The sequence below is a fragment of the Taudactylus pleione genome, unplaced genomic scaffold (genome assembly GCF_031769625.1).
Source record: "Taudactylus pleione unplaced genomic scaffold, aTauple2 ptg000008l, whole genome shotgun sequence".
In the NCBI taxonomy this organism is placed as follows: domain Eukaryota; kingdom Metazoa; phylum Chordata; class Amphibia; order Anura; family Myobatrachidae; genus Taudactylus; species Taudactylus pleione.
Window position 1 is genome coordinate 8,429,085 of NW_028284411.1, and position 20,491 is coordinate 8,449,575.

Consider the following 20,491-nt stretch of genomic DNA (forward strand, 5'->3'; position numbering starts at 1 on the left):
CAGTGTTGTTATCTTCCCCATCCAGGGCATGGAGCAATGGCAAAGTATTCCTGCCTTGTGTTGGGATGACGGTGGCGTGGGCTCTGCGCTGTGTTTATTTGCACAATCGCCCCCTGTACGGGTGTATAACACCATCTCTGATACTGAATGTATCTCCCAGGCACCAGCACAAGTCAGTACAGATGTAACACCGAGGCTCTCTGTTATTTCCTGTAGGTTTCTCTAATACCAGCCGCTGGAAGGATGACAGGGTTTTCAGTAGTATATTAAATATATATTACCAGTAATGGGACATCAAAAGAGCCGTATTACACATATAAGTAGTGTTTAATGTCGGCCAGTATGGTAATGCCACCTGGGGACGTCGGGAGCTGCTGATACTGGGCTTTAAAGACCAGTCCTGGGAATATAGTGACTTCACTGGAGACTGCCTAATTACTCTCATTTACCCAAATGAGGGACATATCGCAGACATAATTCAGAATTAAGCCATTAGGTGAGGCCATTATTGCTGGGAAAGGAGGATGTGCAGGGTCTCAGCAGGGGGCCGACTTCCAGGCTGCCTTTGGTTACGTCTCTGTCTTCTGTCTGTTCTGCTGATTTTTTTGCCTGGGGATCCAGACCGGTACAGTAGCATACAGCCGTCTAACCAGCGCTGTCATACCGATTTCCCGGGCATGTAACTATTGTAATCGTCCGTCTATAAGTGTCCACTATACACTGTCGGCCGGCATTTATTGGGCTGAGCCTCAGTCTGTACACTGGGAACTAGCGACATTAAGCCTATGAGTGCTTTGCAGGTGTTAGGGGCTTTATCTAGAATAGAAAGTGTAAGACATTATGGTTGGGCTGACCATAAATAAAAATCAGTTTAGATATATATATATATATATATATATATATATATAGTTTTTTTATAGCACCCTACAACGACTGCACATTTATTTATTATTATTATGCTCATCATCCTTTAACATATTATCCAGCACATTACATATAATATTCAATAATTCACATTAGTCCCTGCCCCAGTGGAGCTTACAGTACAAATTCTGTGACACGTACACGCAGGTCAGATTTGTCTAAAGCCAGTTAAGCTGCCAGTTTGGAATGCGGAGAGAAACTGAGGCTCCAGGAGGAAACCCATGCAAATACAGAAAGAACATACAAACTCCACATATATATATATATATATATATATATATATATATATATACATATACATATACGACCCTGGTGGGAATTGAATCCAAGACTCCAAGTGCAATGAGTCAGCAAATGATAATGATAGGGCTGCTGGGGGTCCAGAGGTATGCGACGGGTGCCCGGGATCACCACACGATTTTTGGGAGCCTCCTGGCCGTTCCAGGAGAGTAGGTAAGTATGATTGCATCCCAGAAAATGATAGACATAATTTGATTGGTTGCTATGGGCAACACTTCTACTTGAAGCTTTAGTAAATCTACCCCAGGTGTCTTTATGTAGTGATTCTATTAAGTGGATTTAACATTTCTGGCCTAGAGGGGATGGAACCGGCTGGTAACATCACATTAACGATCGTTGTTGAGCAGGGAATGTGGTGGCAGCAGGATTTGCCGAGCCGTACCCGGATGTGACCCATGTACATGCTATCGGTGAATACATATGAGCATGGTTATGGAATCATAAAATACCAAGAAACCTGTATATTTCCTAGGGGAAGGGTCAGTGATAGATGGTAAAGCATGCTGCTTCTCCTGTGCTGTATTTGTGGTTAGCATATAGGAGACGAGGGTCTGTGCACTGCATACAGAGTCATGGCAAATACTGAGACTGGCACAACATGGCACCATCCGATGCGTGACTGATGTACGCCCTGAATGCTTTTATGATTGTCCATGGCTTGTGGCCCACGCGCTCGTCCCGGTCATTCTCCGCTGTCATAGCTGCGTCCAGTCTATCTCTCCCGGTACCTTTGCAGACACAGCGCTCTCCCGTCTGTCTTGTGCGCTCACTAATCCCTATTCATGTAGAATCCAGCCCTTGGCTTCTGACAGCGTACCAGCCTGTGTCTTGTATAAAGTCGGCTCCCCTTTGTGTATACTGGCATCCTCCCCAATACAAATTGAACAGCTGAAAAAAGAATTCCATTTGTTTGTCAGCGTCGCCCGGAAAGAGCGTTTTCTGTTGTGAGAGCGCGCGAGCTCTGTCCCCGGCAGGTGCCAATAAAAGGAAGGTGAGTATAGAGACTTTGCACTAGGCCCATTCCTGCTGGAGGAACAAGAGACATCAAACAAAACACGTTATCAGTGCTGTGTACCAGGTAATGTAGTGTTGTCTTCAGTGTAATTAGGGGCCAACGCCGCCCCTATAGGGTAACAGAGTAATAAGCTTTGTCCACCCCCCAGGGCACTTTGATAGGACTTGCACTGCAGGACTAATGCAAAGTACTGAATAACGGCAGACACAGGCATAACTATAGCTGTAACAATTCTCTTATGGGGTCCTCCGGCATGTAGGGCCCAGGATCCAAAGGGGAGATGTCTCTTGAGGTGCGTACACACGGGACGATTAAAATGCTCGATATGAAGGATAACGATATCGATCATATCGTTATCATTCATCTCGTGCATTTTTTGGTTCCTTCCAACCCACCCAATATCTAACGATATCGTCCATCGCCCTTGCATGCAGACCAACCTGGTCGATATCGACCAGGTTACTATAGGGACCCACGATCGTTGATCACGGCTCGTTGATGGTGTGCTGGATGATCGGTATCGATCATCCACCACACCCAGGAGATCGTTCAGCGATATCGCTGATGGTCGTCCCGTGTGTATGCACCTTAAGGGTGCGCGCAGTCTGTTGCAGATAGCATTCGCCAATGTTCTGATAGCTGTTAAGGATAAATGACTATGGATCAGATCCCTGGAAGTTGTAGTATTTGAAGTGCCTGAGACTGGAATTACTCTATGTATCTCATACTATGGACTTTATAGAATTTTAACATGTTTCAGTCTTCAGTAGGATGGCCAATACTGGGATCGAGATCCCGGGTTTTTGGCCTAAATTCGCTGGGACTTGAACCCTGGGATTGGATCTCCGATCCCGGGATTTCAGGATTAGTCATCGCTTGCTCTTTAATTTATTTATTTTACCCGGGCAGCGCTGAACACCTGCAGCAGAAAGCTCAGACGCTGCCCCTCGGCTGTGCGAAGCGTGACGTGATGTCAGAGGTCGCGGGAGGGGATGGGGGCGAGAGAGAGAGAGATAAGGACAGAGGGGGGGGGGGAGAGATAAGGACAGAGGGATGGAAGGAGGATGGAGTGCTGCCACTGAGTCCTGCTGCCGCCTACCAGTGCCACCACAAACTCAATCCCGGATCCCAGATCCCAGGATTGAAAAAATGTCCAGGGATTGGCCTCCCTTAAGGCCTGATTCAGAGTTGGGAATAGAGAGAGATCTCTCTCTCAACTGATCATCTTGGTGACACCAGGCTGCACTGCAGGGGGGGCAGATTTAAAATGTGCAGAGAGACTTAGATTTGGGAGGGAGGTGTCCAAACTGACATCTAATTGTAGAGTAATAATAAAGCTGTGCAGTATTTGTGGGCTACATGTAAAAGCAGCCAGTATTTACCCTCCATGCAAAAAAAGAATTATGTATTTACACCCCTTGCATTGCAACATGGTTTGTCCAGGTACACAGTTAAGTGCTATCTCTCTCTCTCTCTATTCCCAACTCTGAATCAGGCCCTTAGTCTTCAGCTTTAATATGTGTCTCTGGAAACCTTTAGAAAGCTTTTATCCAAAACCCTTTTGTTGCCAGGTATAAGTGACACTTACACCACAACCGTTTGATGGTGTAGGGTGAGCCCCATAGCGCCTCCTTCTCCAGAGTCACTTTCCTTCACATGCATGCGCAGTGACATCACATAGCAACAGAGGTTACCAACTCTGCGTCCCTGCGAAGTCTAGAACTTCTCTATCACCCCCCCCCCCCAAACGTCTGCTGTTGGGGGAGTCAGAACAAGTGAGCGTGTGCGGCATGAAGGAAGCGTGACCCTCTATCACAGGGAAGCCTTGCACTAGACCACCCCTCAGCCCCCTTCCTTTATCCTTACAGCAACATACCAATGCCGCACACACCAGGCATTTGCGGACACATTGTCACTTTCTGCTGGATTTTATCCTTTTATCCAGACATGGCTGCCTCTTTTTTTTTGTTTGTTTTTTTTACTATTATTGTAGGAAAGATTTTTACATGATCACAACTGGAAGTCCCTACTGATCCCTACAACCAGTCACAGTAATACCCTTGCCACCCCCCATTGATCTAGGAATGTTCTTTTATACAAGAGGGCCTTAAAGTTTAAAGTAAGGAGCCAAGGTGGCGAATCAGTTAGCCGCGAGGTCCTGTAGTAACTCATTTCCAGATTCATTTCCGTTTCAACGTCTATTAAAATCATTCTGTAATTTTCATTGAACAGTGAAATTGGGCATTTGGAATACACACAAGTAACCAATGCAGTATACCCGAATATATCATGAAGGATCGGCTGTCAGTCATTCCTATAACCATACAACAGTATCTCTCCTCTTCCCAGTTCGCCCCATCACCTTAGCGTGTAAGCTGTTAAGGGCAGGGCCCTCGTCCCTCTTGTTCTGTCCTTTAGCGCTATCCGCTCCTTGTCTTTTGTCTCCGAGTCCCGTTCAGCGACTCTGATACTGTATCTTTTGTGTACAGGCTCATCCAGTCCCAAACTGTCTCCCCTCCCTGCGACTCACCAACGCTAGCCCTGCGAGATACCGTGTTGCCCCACACTCATGCCATGTCCTCACCCTACCCAGTCTGTAACTTTATTCATGTTTTAGTGCTGCCGTTCGGCCACAGAGGAGCCAGGCGGAGGGCAGTATCCAGCGTATAGGGCCAGAGCTATCGCTCCGTGCAATGCATACAGATTCATTGCAAACCCCGAGAATTGCACCTAACATCAGGAACAACAGCACTACTCTGCTATGTAAGTGATCAGTACTAAGATTCAGGGACAAGTATACATAGCCTTGGGGGATGTAAAATCTAAAATACGACTATTATATCAAAACATCTCTAATTTTTGAACACCCCCCCCCCCCTCTCATTTTTTTCCCCATCCCAGCAACTGCCCACAGTACTTATTAATATTATATCCATCATTACTATATATATATATATATATATATATATATATATTTTACTCTCTCGGGTGATTGCTAATGCAGGGGCCCCTTCCCCAGCTGAGAAGAATTACACTACCTGCATTTCAGATCAGCTTGTAGCCCAGCATTAAACAGAAATATGTAGCCGTACATTAATAGCATAAGTAGAATTCTGTCACACATACAGCCCCCCCCCTCCATGTTTTCTATACTAAATCCATATGTTCTGAACTGTTATCTTATCCCCTCTTCCTGTCCTGATTGGATGATACATTACACATTAAACTCCCTGATTCCCCCCATAAATTGCCCAAAGGATAACTGTTGGATAGGTAGCCTAAGATACGTCTTCTCTGTCCTCACCTAAGACAGACCATGGGCCTGATACAGCGATGTTGCGCTATTGCAGCTGTGACTGCCTCAGCGGTGGTAATATGCAAATGCTAGTTTCAGCCTTCCCCTTGTGTACTGGAGGATGACAGAGAGTGGAAACCCCGAGACGCCTGTTTCAATGCCCCGTGGACGGTGCAACCCCGCCAGTGGTTCTGAACACCGCACAATTGACGCACCGTCGCGAGCACCATAGACCCTTGCTCCAGTCCATGGCAGACGCATTGTCTTCTTCTCATCTCTGTATAAACATGGTTGCGGCTCTGCGAGTGAGAACGCAGCCGCGCTGACTGACGCACCTGCGACACACCCTTGAGACAGGCTTCCTCCCAGGAACACCCATGGTCTTGTGCCGCCGGTTTAATGCCAGCGATCCCGTATGCAACAGTGCATCTCTGCGTACACTCAAGTGAATGCAAATCATTGCTCAACTCACCGACATTGTCATTGCGCTCAGTTTGCGTCCATTTCTGTATCTGGCCCTATGTTTGCGTTCCCTTTTGTAACGTGTTCTCCTAAGTCTGATGCATCTGATTAATCTGTTTTTATGCTTATTATCCTTTATTTATATGGCGCTACAAGTGTTCTGCAGCGCCTTACAACCTGTTCCCGTTATACAAGGGGCTCAGTATAGAAGCTAGAAGTGACGCCTGTCAGTAATCTGGTGCTCGCTCTTTGGGCCCGAGACTTCACTTTTTGTCGCTGGCTGCTCGTTGATCCGTTCCTCCGAGCGACGCCACGGAAAGCGTCCAGCCGTCGCCTTATTTATCTGTACAGTCCTTTTGTTTGGACGTGGATTGAAATAAATGGCAGCGAACGCTTGGCATTGGTTTGTAACGTGCCATCGGCTAACATGGCTATCTCTAAGGAGCGGGGACTTAATGATAACGAACAGTAATTAAATGCAAGTAAGAGATAACCGTTCCTAACAACCTTGTTTAGCACCGATTGTTGATCTGTTCCCAGTGAATCTTTATTCAGGCTGAATTATATGCAAACCTGGGACCATCGAAATCCCCCCTCTATTTGTGATGTGTCTGTTAAGGATGTCATTTAGCATATTTTGCGTGCCAGGTGTTAGGGCTCCTTACTCGTATTAGAATACCAGATCATTGCTTAATTCACATGCACATGGAAAGCATTATAAACCTATTTACAGTAAGCCGTGCTCAAATGATAACATTGTATTTAATTCCCAGGCGAAGCAATTTAAACAAATGGTTTGCCATGTGTAGGCTGCTGAATTGAACATCCTGCGGGCTCGAAATTCATTTCATTGTTATTCCGAGGGATCCAGCGACAGGGTAATAACGCAATTCCCGCTAATTCACATGTTGGAGCAGGCGCAACTGACCACACGTCAAACTTGTTCAGTTACTTAAGCCCAGTTAATTCATTTCCTTCCCAATCTCTTTTGCACCTGGAAACGATCAAGACATGGGTTACACCAAAACTTTTTTAGTTTTTTTTTTTTTTTTTAGCCAATGGTAAAATTTAGATGGTAATTGTAACACGAAAATATTTTCGAACTTTTGACTTCTTGCAATAACTTTCCAGATAAAGTAACTATCAGAAACGTGTTGTTTTCTCTCTGAATCTTTTTTTTTTTTTTTTTTTAATTTGGAATAAAAACTGTTCCGATCCCCTCTACACTTAATTAGCAATAAGGATTGGATGTTGGCTCGCATTTAGAGAGTAAGTCAAGCTATCCAGCAAGATCATTGAAATGCAATTATATGGCAAGACATTTCTTCTGAGCTGGGTTAACAAGTTAATTACATTTTAATCAGTGAAATAGTGGGAACCTGCCCTGTCAGTATCTCAGGAGTTATCGGCACCTGGGTTACTGTACTCTAACAGAACTGCATGCAGCTTATATCAAGGATAATACACGTGTTATTTTATGAACAAATGTAGTGTAATCCTATGGCTGGGAGATAGAACTGCCAGCAATTGTGGTAAAGTGACCACTGGGGGCGCTGTTTTATTTCAATGTATAAGGCGAGAATGCGGATTGGCCGTATATGGTGGATCCCAGAATCACTGTCTATCGGAGCACATGAGGGATGTGTATGCCGGAGTACCCACAACCTAGAGGCACAGTGATACATTATGTCTCAAATTGAATTTTTTTGTTTGTGTTAATATCTATTAAGAGTCTAAGACAAAAAAAGGACTTCGCCATCCTGCGTACCCTTGCTTTTTTTTTACTTTCATAATAATAAATATATATGTTTATAATATATATGTATGTATATATATATATGTGTGTATATATATATATATATATATGTGTGTGTATATATATATATATGTGTGTGTGTATATGTATGTGTGTGTATATATATATATATATATATATTTGTATGTATGTATGTGTGTATATATATATATATATATATATATATATATATATATATATATACATATGATATAATATTTTTTTTTATATTAATCTTTACTTAAATATATGCCATCGCATTTCATGCTTTCTGCCTAGCAAATATTGTCATTCTTAAATACTGTTTGTTTGGGGTTTTTTTTATTTTATTTTCTTCCACACCACAGAATTTTGTATTGTATTTAAATGCACAATTTTTTGCTCAAAAAGATAACTCTTTGCCTTTTATTTAATTTTTTTTCTACTTTAGTTTAGTGACTATGTTCCATTATTTTCAAAAGTTACTCCAGCTAATTTTTTTTTTTCTTATTCACAGAACACCCCCACCCCCCCTCCTGTCTTACCATCACCGATCTAGCTAAAAATAGACAATTGCTGTTTATTTGACAGTCCCCGGAAAAAGGTCAGCACTGTCCTAGTCTCCGGTTCATGCGACCGGTCTTCCAGCCAGTTAGTAGCCACTTTCCTGCCCCACCAGCCCCCGTACCCCCCCTTTGAAGACAGGATTGTCATCTTTTTAGCTTGGACTTCTCCTGCTTTTACCACCTACTCTGCTTTTAATATAAAACAGAAAAACAAAGTCCTAACAAGGCAGATAGCTGAAAACTTTTTTTTTTTTCCCCTGCATCTGACAAATCATAGCGGGGGGAAATCTGGCTCGAGAAGCTCTTAAAGCCATATAGAGCGAGCGGGGAAAATGCATGGAATTACACGCTCCCTCTCTCCTTCAGAAACACATACACAAAGCTCCGCAGACAGTGGGAACTGACAACTCTGACTAAAAATGTTGACAATTTCTTGATTTGCCTGGCTAGCTTATGTATGGAAGACATTAACTATTTATAAAATGCATTATGAATTGAGCGCCTTCAAGCTGCAGCTGTGACATTTTCAGCAGAAATCATCCGACTTGCATTTTGGTCTAAGTACAAATTTATATACAGCTGATAGTTATGAAGTGAGAACCTTAGGAATCTTCTTATACCCGGTCCCCCTCCTTCGCACTTTCTCTTAATTATCCCCTTCACATGGGATGTCAGCCAGTTTGATTAGCAAAATTGAACAGGTTGGAGGCTCGTTCGAACTGCGCAATAAAGTTTTCCCAGAAAGAAAAGATAATGGGAATTATTTCCTATAGCAGCGTGGCTGCGAGGACGGGGCTCTTTGTACTGGAGTCACTGAAACGCGCGTTGCTTTTGACCTTGATGGTGCTGATAAGTTAAATAATGTTACTATATAATAAGACAGATAGCAGTCTCCAGTCGCTGCTGATGGGCTCAATTTTACATATTCTTCTACGTTTCATGTTCCTAAGCAAAAGATGTGTTCCCTATCTAGGGGGCAAGCCACATATTTATTGCCTAGAATGCCAAGATTTTACCGGATAATGTTGACATAACCCGTCTAAGTTATCTAAGCAAATAATTTGTAATAAAATAATTCTGAGTATTTTATGGGTGACTTTTTAAGAGAGTTTAATGCGAGGATAGGGTCTGGGAACAATATAAGGGTATTTGTCCAATTTAGTGTATTTGGATATTTGTTTTTATAAATGTATATTTTATCTTGTTTTTAGACTCTGAATCAAATTGATATTAAGAAAGTGCCATGAATCCAGCTTATACATATTTGTTGTCCTCACGATTGTGTTTTCCAAGTGGACCTCAATGTTGCCGGCATCTATATTGTTACGCTATCTCCCAGTACTCTGCCCCAACCAATGTAATTATACTCAGACTACTGATAACAGTATATTACATCATAATTAGAACTTCTGATCAGTGGGGCAACTGGTCACTGAAATATATATATATATATATATATATATATATAAATAAATAAAATGTGTATGTATTCTTGTGTGTGTGCGTGCATTCATATATATGTGTGTATGTTTATGTGTGTGTATTTATACATATATCTCTTTGTGTGTGTATATGTGTGTGTATATATATATATATATATATATATATATATAGACAAGTCCATATAAACTCTATCTATATCGCCGTATGTGTAATAATAAATCAGAGCATAAATGGACATTTATAATGATAGTATGTCATGTCCATGAAGGTGAATTTAAATAGTTTATTTTGTATGTGTGGCCGTGTGTGTGTGTATGTATGTGTATGTGTGTATATGTATATATATATGTGTGTGTATATATATATATATATATATATATATATATATATACACACACACACACTTTCTTTTTCATCTGTAAGAACTCTCGCCTGTAGACCATCAATGTTTCTCTTAAAGAAACAATTTCTCCCGAATTTCTCTTAGTTCTTATTTTGCCAGCTGTTTTTGGCCATCACCATAAATCCAGGAGAAGTTAATTTCTCCTCTCAGTGTTTTATGGGAGCAGGTGAAGAGCAGTTACATCTAATAAAATGATTTTTAGCAGAACATAATACTGTAAATCTAATGTCCTTTTAATTCCTGGCTCCTAATTCTTCCCATCAGACCTTTAAAGGCCATATTAGAAGTTGCAGCAATTCAGTATCAAGGTAAAATTCATTTCCAAAGTACAGCTATTATCTTTATTGTGGAGCTAAAACACTTTGACTGATTATCTTTTATTGACCTGGGAATGCCGCTGTAATTTCCCCTTTTCCTTTGATGTTTAAGAAACAGAAAAAAAATAAAATGCAGTAATATAATTGAGCAGTCTCTGCCAATTTGTTAGCTTTTTGGAGAAAAAGGCATAAAACAAAAACAATCTCCATATGATATTCTTGCATACTGCCGAGTGTTTTAGTCTCCCATAGTGATGAAATGAATAATTAAAGACGGCTCTGATTCTATTGCCTGTTTAAAGGGTTTTCAGTCCTTTTAATATGGCTCTGGCGCAGTTATTGGGGGAGAAGTCTGCTTCAGGAGACGGTTCTGCGTGGACCCATTTTTTAGAAGACCATTTTATCGTCCCTTTAAATTTGAAAAGAAATGTAATTGTAATCAGTGACAAATAGAACGAGAATTCTGCCTCCAGTCACAAATCTTACAAGTGATTTATAAATTATAATGGATGCAAATCACCAAAAACGTGAAATTGTGCTTTATCGGAATAGTCACCTTTCTGAGACCTCCCCTAAAGGAATTGTTACATTTTTTAGAAATATAGATCCAATTTATAACAACCCCCCCCCCAAAAAAAACCAAAACAAAACCCCAGCAACTCTTTTTCTGAACCGATTAAACAAATCTGTTTGCTTTAAAATTTTAATGCAGGCTGAATATATTGATTCACTATGCACCAGTGACACCAGCGAGGCACGAGGCACGGCTTCTTTGTGAATTGTCTGCCTCACAGCTCCCTTTTATTATCAGATAATACAATTCGGCATTCCTCAGATCCTGCTGGTGTAGATTTGTAGCATAGTCATATCTCTGAGAGATTATGATTGCAGTATCTCACTTTGATATAAATCCTTTAGTTTGTTATATTGTTGTTGTTGTTTTTTGTATTTTTTTTTTTTTTTTGGGGGGGGGGGTGGGATTTATTTTATTTACTCTATAAATCCATGATAAATTTCTCTTAAAGCAATTTTGTGTTATCCATATTACATTGTTAGTACATAACATATACATGATAATTTCATGCGCTATAGATTGACTGCAATAACTGTCCCCGTTTCCCCCGATATAACTTTGTGTACAAGTCACGGAATGGGGATGATGTGGATATTAATATACAGATGAGAAAGTTATTAAGACGTTTTAAAAGTTGGTTTAACTGTTGGACAGAAAGAACAAAACAAACCCCGGACTTGTTGGAGCTGCTGTAAATAAATGTAGAGGGACTGATGTATAGAGGAATGCACGCCCGTTGGCGGACGGAATCTTGGGTGACTACGCACTCTGAAACGGGCGCACGCATGTGCAGGCAATGCAGAATAATATATAACGTAATCGCAGCTACACTTCCCACGGCAGTTGCGGATCCGAGGCAGGGAGGGGCGTCCTCACATATGCAATGCTCTGGGAGATAATGTCACAGAAACGCGTTTTACACAGACCTGCACGTAAGCGAACACCGCGCCTGTCAGGATGGCGTGTCTTTTGTAACAAGTACTGTGTATGTGCAAATACAGATCTGTTTTAGATTTCATGAGTTTCTGGCTCTACAGGTGTGACCTCATACGTTTAGCCTCCATACGCCACGCAGCGCGACTTGCCTGGCATGAGTGAGCCGCCCGTTCCCGTGCTACTCTGCTAGCGTCGGGCGTCTTCTGTACATCTGTGAGCACCAGAGTCTGTATATTATGAAGCACAACGGAAGTTGAAATGAAAAAAAGCTGCAGCCGCTACATTGTAGCACTTTGTGTACAGGTTCATGGACTCAGTCACACACAGATACACAAGTGTCACATATCGGAATATTCAGCGCAGTCTGCTGGTGCGTCCTTGTCACATCACATTGCCACTTAGACGCATTTTTTGCAAAACCCGCAAACATAACAGAGTCTGACCGGATCTGGCGCGCTGACACATCTGTATGTTTAATGTGTAAATGTACCAAGGGACAGACTTGTGAAGCTCATTATATACTACACATAGAAGGGATAGAGGTGCTTTAGTGCAATGAGATGATCGGTAAAATCAAGTGTATGAAGAGATTACATAGATGTGAGAACATGGCAGTCTTAAGGCAAAATAACCTTTCTGCAGTGTGACATGTATTACAATAGGCAGGTTATTATTATAATTATTATTATCAAGTTACTTATATAGTGTCAGCATATTCAGTTGTGGTTTACAGTAATAAGAGGAGACTGGGTAATAACGGACAGGCCGGGAGGTAAGAGGACCCTTACACTCTATAGGGGATGGACTATTCTTTGTTTCTAGGCAGCCAGTGTCCTGGTGTACAGCTGGGTACAGACCTGAATGACGGCGCCACCCAGCATTGTAGCGAGCGGTGTAACAATACATCGAGCGCGCCCTGCACACTGCATAATTCTGTGTACGATGGCACACTGTACTGTTCCATGCTGTATGTAACGGGTTGGGTATGAAATAACGGCAGTCGGGATGCCTGCCGTCAAAATGCCGACAGCGACATCCTGATGCTCGGTATCCCGACAGAGGTCGGGCAAGAAGACTAACCCCCACCTCCCCCTAACCCGTTAGTGCCTAGACTTGATTGCCCCTCAGTGGTGCCTAACCTCCCCTCCCCACCCAAAGCCTAACCCTAACCCCCCCCCCCCTGTAGCGCCTAAACCTCATTACCTTCTTTCCCCCCCCTCCCGCAGTTAACAGCTAAGGTGCCCCGGTGTACCTTCGTTCGGGATCTCGGCTGTCGAGAGTCCCGCGTCAGGATATAGACTGCCACCAGGATTTCGATGCCTATCTATTCTAAAATGTGGTTTGGCGGCGGTTTTGCTATTTGTAGATTTACTAAGGCCAAAACCGCTGCAAAACTGCCATCAAAACATTTTAGAATAGAATAGAACAGGGCTGTCATTTAGAAAGCACTGCAAAACCGCCACCAAACCCCCGGGGTTTAGAACAGAATAGAACTCGCCGTCAAACCGCCACCAAACCCCCAGGGTTTAGAACCCGCCGCTTAGTAAATTTTGCCCAATGTGTTTCCTTTATGGTACATATTCTCTGGGAAAATGGACAATAATACATGGACACTTGGCACACGTTTAGTCTATTTTGCTTTGCATGTTTTGCACTGTAACACGATCAGTAATCGTCCTGGTCGCAAAGACACTGCGCATCGCTCACATTTTATAATGCCTTAGTGAGAATGGCGCCATTACCATTGGGTCCTATTGCTAATGTCATTATCACGTGTTCCTTAATGCGATAAAGCGGTGGGGTGAAAGCTCTCTGGGTAACCTCACAGCTTGTGAGCTATATCTGTCATTTCTGTTACTGCTCCGAGGACACACTGTGTGTGTGTGTATATTGTTTAGTAACACTTCTTATCCATGTGTTGAGAGCGAGGCACCGGCTGCTCATTGTGTACCTGACACACGTCTCTCCCTGCCACCTATTAATCCGCAAGAATAAAATAAAGAGATAAGCAATTACCGGGATATAACAGCTCAGTATTCCTGTTTCACATGATTACAGACTAACGAGAGATAATAACTGCTCTATAATTTTCCATTTTGTAAGATCCCACCCAGCAATGGCTCAGATCCCACTGTATCACTTTACTGTGCTGCAATATACTGTCAGCGTTCCCTTAATGTCCTCCTCTAACAGGCTGCTGAGCACTGAGAGGTGTCCTGTAACATACCGTGTTTTCTATCACTCCTAAATGTTATAAGCCAAAACAAGCAGGATATTAACAGCGCTATCAATGTGACCTACCCCACAACAAGCCGTGTTCTGGGCCCAAACAGATGTAGTTGTCATTGGATCGCTAGGAACTAGTGACTTTACTGAGGCATGAGGCACAGAGAACCTCTTGACTTAGTGAAGTCAGTAACCCCGTATCTCCCATATTGTGATTAATATTCACTATTCGTATGGGACATCGCTAGTTTTACTGAATTAAAAATCTGATTTCAGGTTCAATCCCACTGGCGGCAGGTAACGTTTAAACTGTAAATAGAAGTGCGCTCGCAACTGATGGCTACAATAGTTGCCGTGGCAAGGCCGGTTGGGCAGCGCCGCGTTTCTTTGTGTGGCACAAGGTTAATATTCCAGGGAAGCTGTTAGGCAGGAGCCGATGCTTTGAGCAGACCGGCCAACAACAGTTGCATTGCTAGCGGGCATACCTTTTGAATTGTTTGGCCTTCTGTAGCACCAGATCTTCCTGCTGGTTTTGGACACAAATAAATCAAGCCTTTCCTAGCAGCAAGCGCCTTTCAGAGAGTATCAGATAGACGTCCATTAGGGGGCTCTCCTGGGTCGGGTACACCCTGCCATCTTCAGAATTTAATTCCAAGATTTATTTTCCTAACACTTTTTTTTTTTTTCTTCTTCTCCTTTTTGTTTTGCAGAAAAGGTCACGGATAGCCTACAGTGACGAAGTGCGGAATGAGCTCCTGGGGGACGATGGGAATTCCTCAGAGTGCCAGGTAGGATGCTAATCACGGAGCCCTAGTGGGTGGCTGGAGGGTAAGGGAGGTCTGACACACTGGGCAGCCCATGCTGTGTCTCTAACAGCAATAGCAACAACTCATGTGGAAGTGATGTTGTTTAATGCAAAGCTGAGGTTTTAATCAACTTCAAAACCCCTTGTGTGGAGATCTTACCATTAACACATGAGTGTCTGCTCTGATTACCGGAGAGAGGAATATCCCCCCATCTGGCCGTCCTGCATTGCGCGTAACCTGGAGGATACCGCTCCCATCTCCTCATCACATGTATATATCTAAAAAAAAAAAAAGAAAAAGAATAAAAAAAGAGGAGGAGATCTAATAACGCCGATCTCCACTTTGATATCATAATTAAATCAACACAGGCAGATACCACCAACCAGTAGATGCTTTAAGATCAACGGGGGTTATTGCCACGCTGAAAAGAGCTATTTTAAGCTATTTTGTTTTCTTTTTCATTTTGTTACACGATGCTCAGCTGGATCTATATTCTCTTGCTAATCAAATGTTTACACGTACCATGTAGTGATACCCCAATGTCGTTTACATGTCCCCACCGCACCCTCTCTCCTCCTCATTCCATCCAAAATATGCTACGCTCGGGGACAGTTAGAACTTTCTTCGTTATATAAGCACCGTCCTTCTGTATAGATCTATAAACTTAAGGTTATGGATGTAAACATTATGGGGGGGGCGATTCAATTGTATTTGAGCGGCAAGAATTAATGGGCAATCCAAGTGTTGCAATTAAATAGTTCTGGGTGCTTATTAATTATCGCGGTCATCGCGCCCTATTACACAGGGTTTAGCCGGGTAAAACTGCTAAACCAAGTCTTGGTTAGGGTGCCCAAACTGCTGTTGGGGTGCCCTAACCACCGGTTTATTGCACCTTTTGGCTCACACTGTCCTGAGGGTGCGAGCAGGAATACTGACACCGGCAGCTATCATGGCTGAATGGAGTAAAACAAATAGTCGCCCAATAAACAATTGAATCGCCCCCTATGTGTTGATATCACAATCTATACCCTTTTTTAAAAAAATAATTATATATATTTGTTTTGTTTTATTTGCTCTTTTAAACTTTATGTTAACAAAATGCTAAATAAGAGGATGTTTATATGTGATGTCTGTGTGTTATGATGTATGTCTGAAACGCGTCGCACCTTCTGGCTCATCCTCTGTATGTTGCCTGCGAGATTATAATATAGCAATTCATGTCCAACCACTCGCCATATTTAGCCACGTAAATCGTCTCCCTATTTTATTATTATTAATTTAATAATATTAACCACAATTAACTTGTTTCCTTTCAATAGATAAAATCCCTGCTGCTGCCTATAGTAAAACCTTCACTAAATGTAGCATTGCTGGTGTTCCTCTGCGGTCCTATCTCTTCGTTCACCCAGTATCATGTTATTAGCAGATGCACACGTAAGACGCAGAACGCCCGTGTCTCTAAGTCGCGGGAATGAGTGACTCCAGTCTGGCGCTTTTTCATTTTTCTTTTGCGGTTGGCAAAATGTGAAGTTGTGGCTTGCGTTTTCCCTTAATGTGTATATACAGGATGTATGGGATATCTTTAGGGATTACACGCACCTGCTGAAAAACATTAGTTAAAGCAAAGGACAAATCACCCAGTGCCTTGTCGTCTTCATTTTTATCACCGAGTTCTGCGCACCTTAAAGTGCAACGCGTTTCACAGCATAGCGTACTATGTAGTTACTGAGCATTGCTATAGAACCGTGCTGTGTTCTTCCTGACCTCCTTTGCACCTTGGTAAAACCATGTTGCACTGAAGGGGGGCAGATGTAACATGTGCAGAGAGATTTCAATTTGTGAGGGGCGTGTCCTAGCTCAGATCTAAATTACAGTGTAAAAATAAAGCTGTCCAACACGTGTGGGCTCCATGCAAAAGCAGCCAGTAATTACCATGAAGGCAAATAATAAATATTTGCACCCCCCTGTTTTGAAACATGGTTTGTCCAGGTGCAAGGGTACTTTATTTTTCTGCTTTGCTCTCAGCTCAGAATGTGCGTATATTCAGAACCGGCATTAAATGCTTTAACGTAACATCCAGGCGTGCGAGGTCTCCGTGTGCAAAGTTCTGATCATTAATTGCAATTATTCCCACACAGTCTATTAATTGCTTAGAACCAGGCAATCATATTACTGTTTACAAGAAGCCGCCCAGGCAGTCATTTGTTACAGAGGCCGTCACCTAGAAATTACCTACCGTAGGTATAGATAATTGATGGCTAATTAACTGTAGATCGAGAATTTCTATTGTCCTATTATGTTTTTATATGATGTTTTATGTCTGTGTAGCAGTAAATGCTTTTCTCCTATTAGAAATGTGTTTCTAGTGACTTCTTTCACGTATTTAACATACTCCATTATTTACCCAATTTGAGCTGTTGAGCTTGCAATCTAATTGAATAGTCAAATCCATTGGACAGTTGGCTTTGAAGCAGCAGATCGCGACGTTTGCACCTTAAAGATTTAGATATGGAGCATACGCCAAGAGGTTGTTTTAATTAAACTTTGCTATAGTAATTGTCAGTACCTGTACTTATTTCTGTTGCAGACAATGTGATTGTGCCATAAATCATTTTAGCAAAATCTAGCGTTCAGTGAAACGTAACCCGTATACTGCAGTCACGGTAGGTGCTGATGGTTAGCAAGTCCAGTAAACGTCACACATAAGCCATAGCGGCAAGTATAGTTAGGCTCATTTGCTAATGCCAGCCCTAAGTTTTGTGTGTGCCAGGAGCACAGTCTCCTGAATGCATCCAGCAGACCTGGAAATGGTGATAATGTATACTGGTGTCGATGCCATCAGCTTATACTATAATGTAGAGGGGCTTCCTAGCAGTTGGAATTAAAATAATAATATTCTTCCTAACGCTTGAATATTTATCCCAGAAGAGTACCCCACGAGCTCTGCCTATTGTATGTACCGTATGATCTCATACATTTACATGCGTGTCATAACACATCAAGCACACACTACATCACGGCTAAATGGAAGCAGATTTGCACTGGTAATGTTTACAGAAGAGAGATGTCAGCCGTCTGTAGTATTTACTACGAAGTGATAGGGTCACCACGTCATTAACAGTAAACCCCTCGCTGCAGACCACAAATGCTTATATTGTTTACAAAGACTTCTGCCAAGAAAACTTGTTAGCAGCGCACACCCGCGGCTTCAGGGTTACAGCCTCCGTGTTTTATTCCATGAACTCTGCATATACTTTTTTCAAAACCTCCCTGTCCATGACGCTCCGGATCTGTGGTTGGTGCTGAATAGATTTGTCACCATTACAATTAGGGGTTGTAAAGATGATCATTTATATCTAGACGTATAGGCCAGCTGGTGTCGACGCTCATGTTTCCCTTTCTGAGAGTCTCGGCTCTACCAATTTAGCCACAAGAGTATTTTTCTGTGGTTGACGCACGGTGAAAGGGCCGGACTAACATGTCCCACAGATTATCGTTGGGAGATGTGATCAAGTTGTTCCTAATTGTATAATGCTACTGAGTATGCCGGCTGTATGTAAATAATTTTTTAGAAATTAATAGAATTAAGGATGCCTGGATAGAGATGGCGAGATGGGACCATGTATATTTCCTGACCAGGTGTTATATGGATTTCCGGCTTGGCCAGTTTTTGGTAACTGTCCTCTTCTGTGGACTGAAACATTGGGAGCTAGAGCCATAAAATACCAAAACACATGCCCAGGGCCATTGTCCTACTCCTTCCACCATATATACAATTAGGGGGTACACCAATTCCTCAGTTCCAAATCATTTCTAATGTTAACCCTTTCATGCTGTGTTCACAATATGTAATGTTAACCAACCAAATTTTTTTTTTAAATTTACTTGCGATAAGACAACTGATCGGAAAGGGCCTGGTTCAGCCGCATTGCATTCTGGGAAATCCATGTGAATAGCCAACTGTAATCAGAATTGGCCGCACTTACTGCAGCTGCACCGCCCCCCCATCCATCTGCTTGTGTAAGTGGCAGCAGTGCGGGCTTGCACCAGCTTTATCCTCGGCGAAGGAGATCCCTCTGTAATTGGTTGGATCTCTGTGTACGCTGCTCCAGCATCTATGGGAACATGGAGCTTTTATCCTACGTGGGAGCGCCCAGTTACACCCGGCTGAGATGCGTACGACTGATACTCGCCCGTATTTTCTCACAGATGTGTATGCATACTCCAACGTACGCACAGTTTCTAAGCATGGCGGACTTGAATGCATCTTTAAATCAGGCCATGTGTCGCCATATGGTATAAATAAGTGATCTCTAGACCCAACCAGCGCAGTCCATCCTCTCCTTGTACAAGTGGACTTTATGAAATGGCTTCTAATTGCAAATCTCAAATTCACAATTCTAGTCTGAAACATTTCAGGAGTGAATGATGTATGGAGATGTCTGAGATACAGTTGCTTTTGTCGAGGAAAAATATATTCACGATGAACAGCCGACTTCCTGTAAGTAGTCCCATGGTGTGATACCAGTCCTATCTCATGTTATATTACTTTATACAGGTTGAGTCTCCCATATCCAAATTATTATTATTATCCTTTATTTATATGGCGCCACAAGGGTTCCGCAGTGCCTCACAAAGTACATTAACAGATGAGCAAACTTGTAAAACAGCGACTTACAGTACAAGACAATACAGAATAAGCATGGTTTATAAACATTGCTGCAGCGATCATAACACTCAAAAAAGCAGTAGGGCATCAGCTACCAAGTGTTAAGTGCCCTTGTGGAGAGTTTGGAGTAGATGATCGTATGAGTGAGGGAAGGAAAAGCACGTAAGGGAAGAGGGCCCTGCTCGTGAGAGCTTACATTCTATACCAAAACTCTTGGGACCAGGGGTATTTTGGATATTGGAATATTTGCATACCATAATGAAATATCTTGGGAATAGGACCCAAATCTAAACACAGAATGCATTTGTTTTTCCTATAAACCTTATACACACAGCCTGCAGGTTATTTTATACAATATTTTCAATAATTTTGTGACTCAAAGTTTGTGTACATACATGAAATTAATTTATCTTTTATATACACCTTATACACACAGTCTGAAGGTAATTTTATTCTTTATTTTTAATAATTTTGTGCCTTAAATAAAGTTTGTGTACATTGAACCATCAAAAATCAAAAGATTTCACTATCTCAGTCATGCAAAAAAATAATCAGTATTTCTGAATATTTGGATATGGGAGACTCAAACTGTAAATTATAATTCTATATGTCAATAGCAATTCTAATATATGAGGCAGTTGTAGGTGGAGCTTAGTGGTCCTTTGCTAAATCTATATATTTAGATCTATATGTGTGTGTATATGTATGTATATATATATATATATATATATATATATATATACACATACATATACACACACATATAGATTACAAATAACAT

General features: G+C 42.0%; 1 protein-coding gene across 8 annotated transcripts in view; it reads left to right on the top strand.

The window, feature by feature from the left end:
* Window positions 1-20,491, top strand: part of VTI1A (vesicle transport through interaction with t-SNAREs 1A) — a 428,796-nt gene that overhangs the window by 92,226 nt on the left and 316,079 nt on the right. For 7 of the 8 annotated variants that reach the window (XM_088464951.1, XM_088464909.1, XM_088465016.1 and 4 more), the window contains exon 4: window positions 14,946-15,023. The exons of the other annotated variant lie outside the window; for it this stretch is intronic. In XM_088464951.1, coding sequence (XP_088321077.1) covers window positions 14,946-15,023 — 78 coding nt within the window. The remainder of the gene's footprint in view (window positions 1-14,945; window positions 15,024-20,491) is intronic. 8 annotated transcript variants of the gene reach the window in all.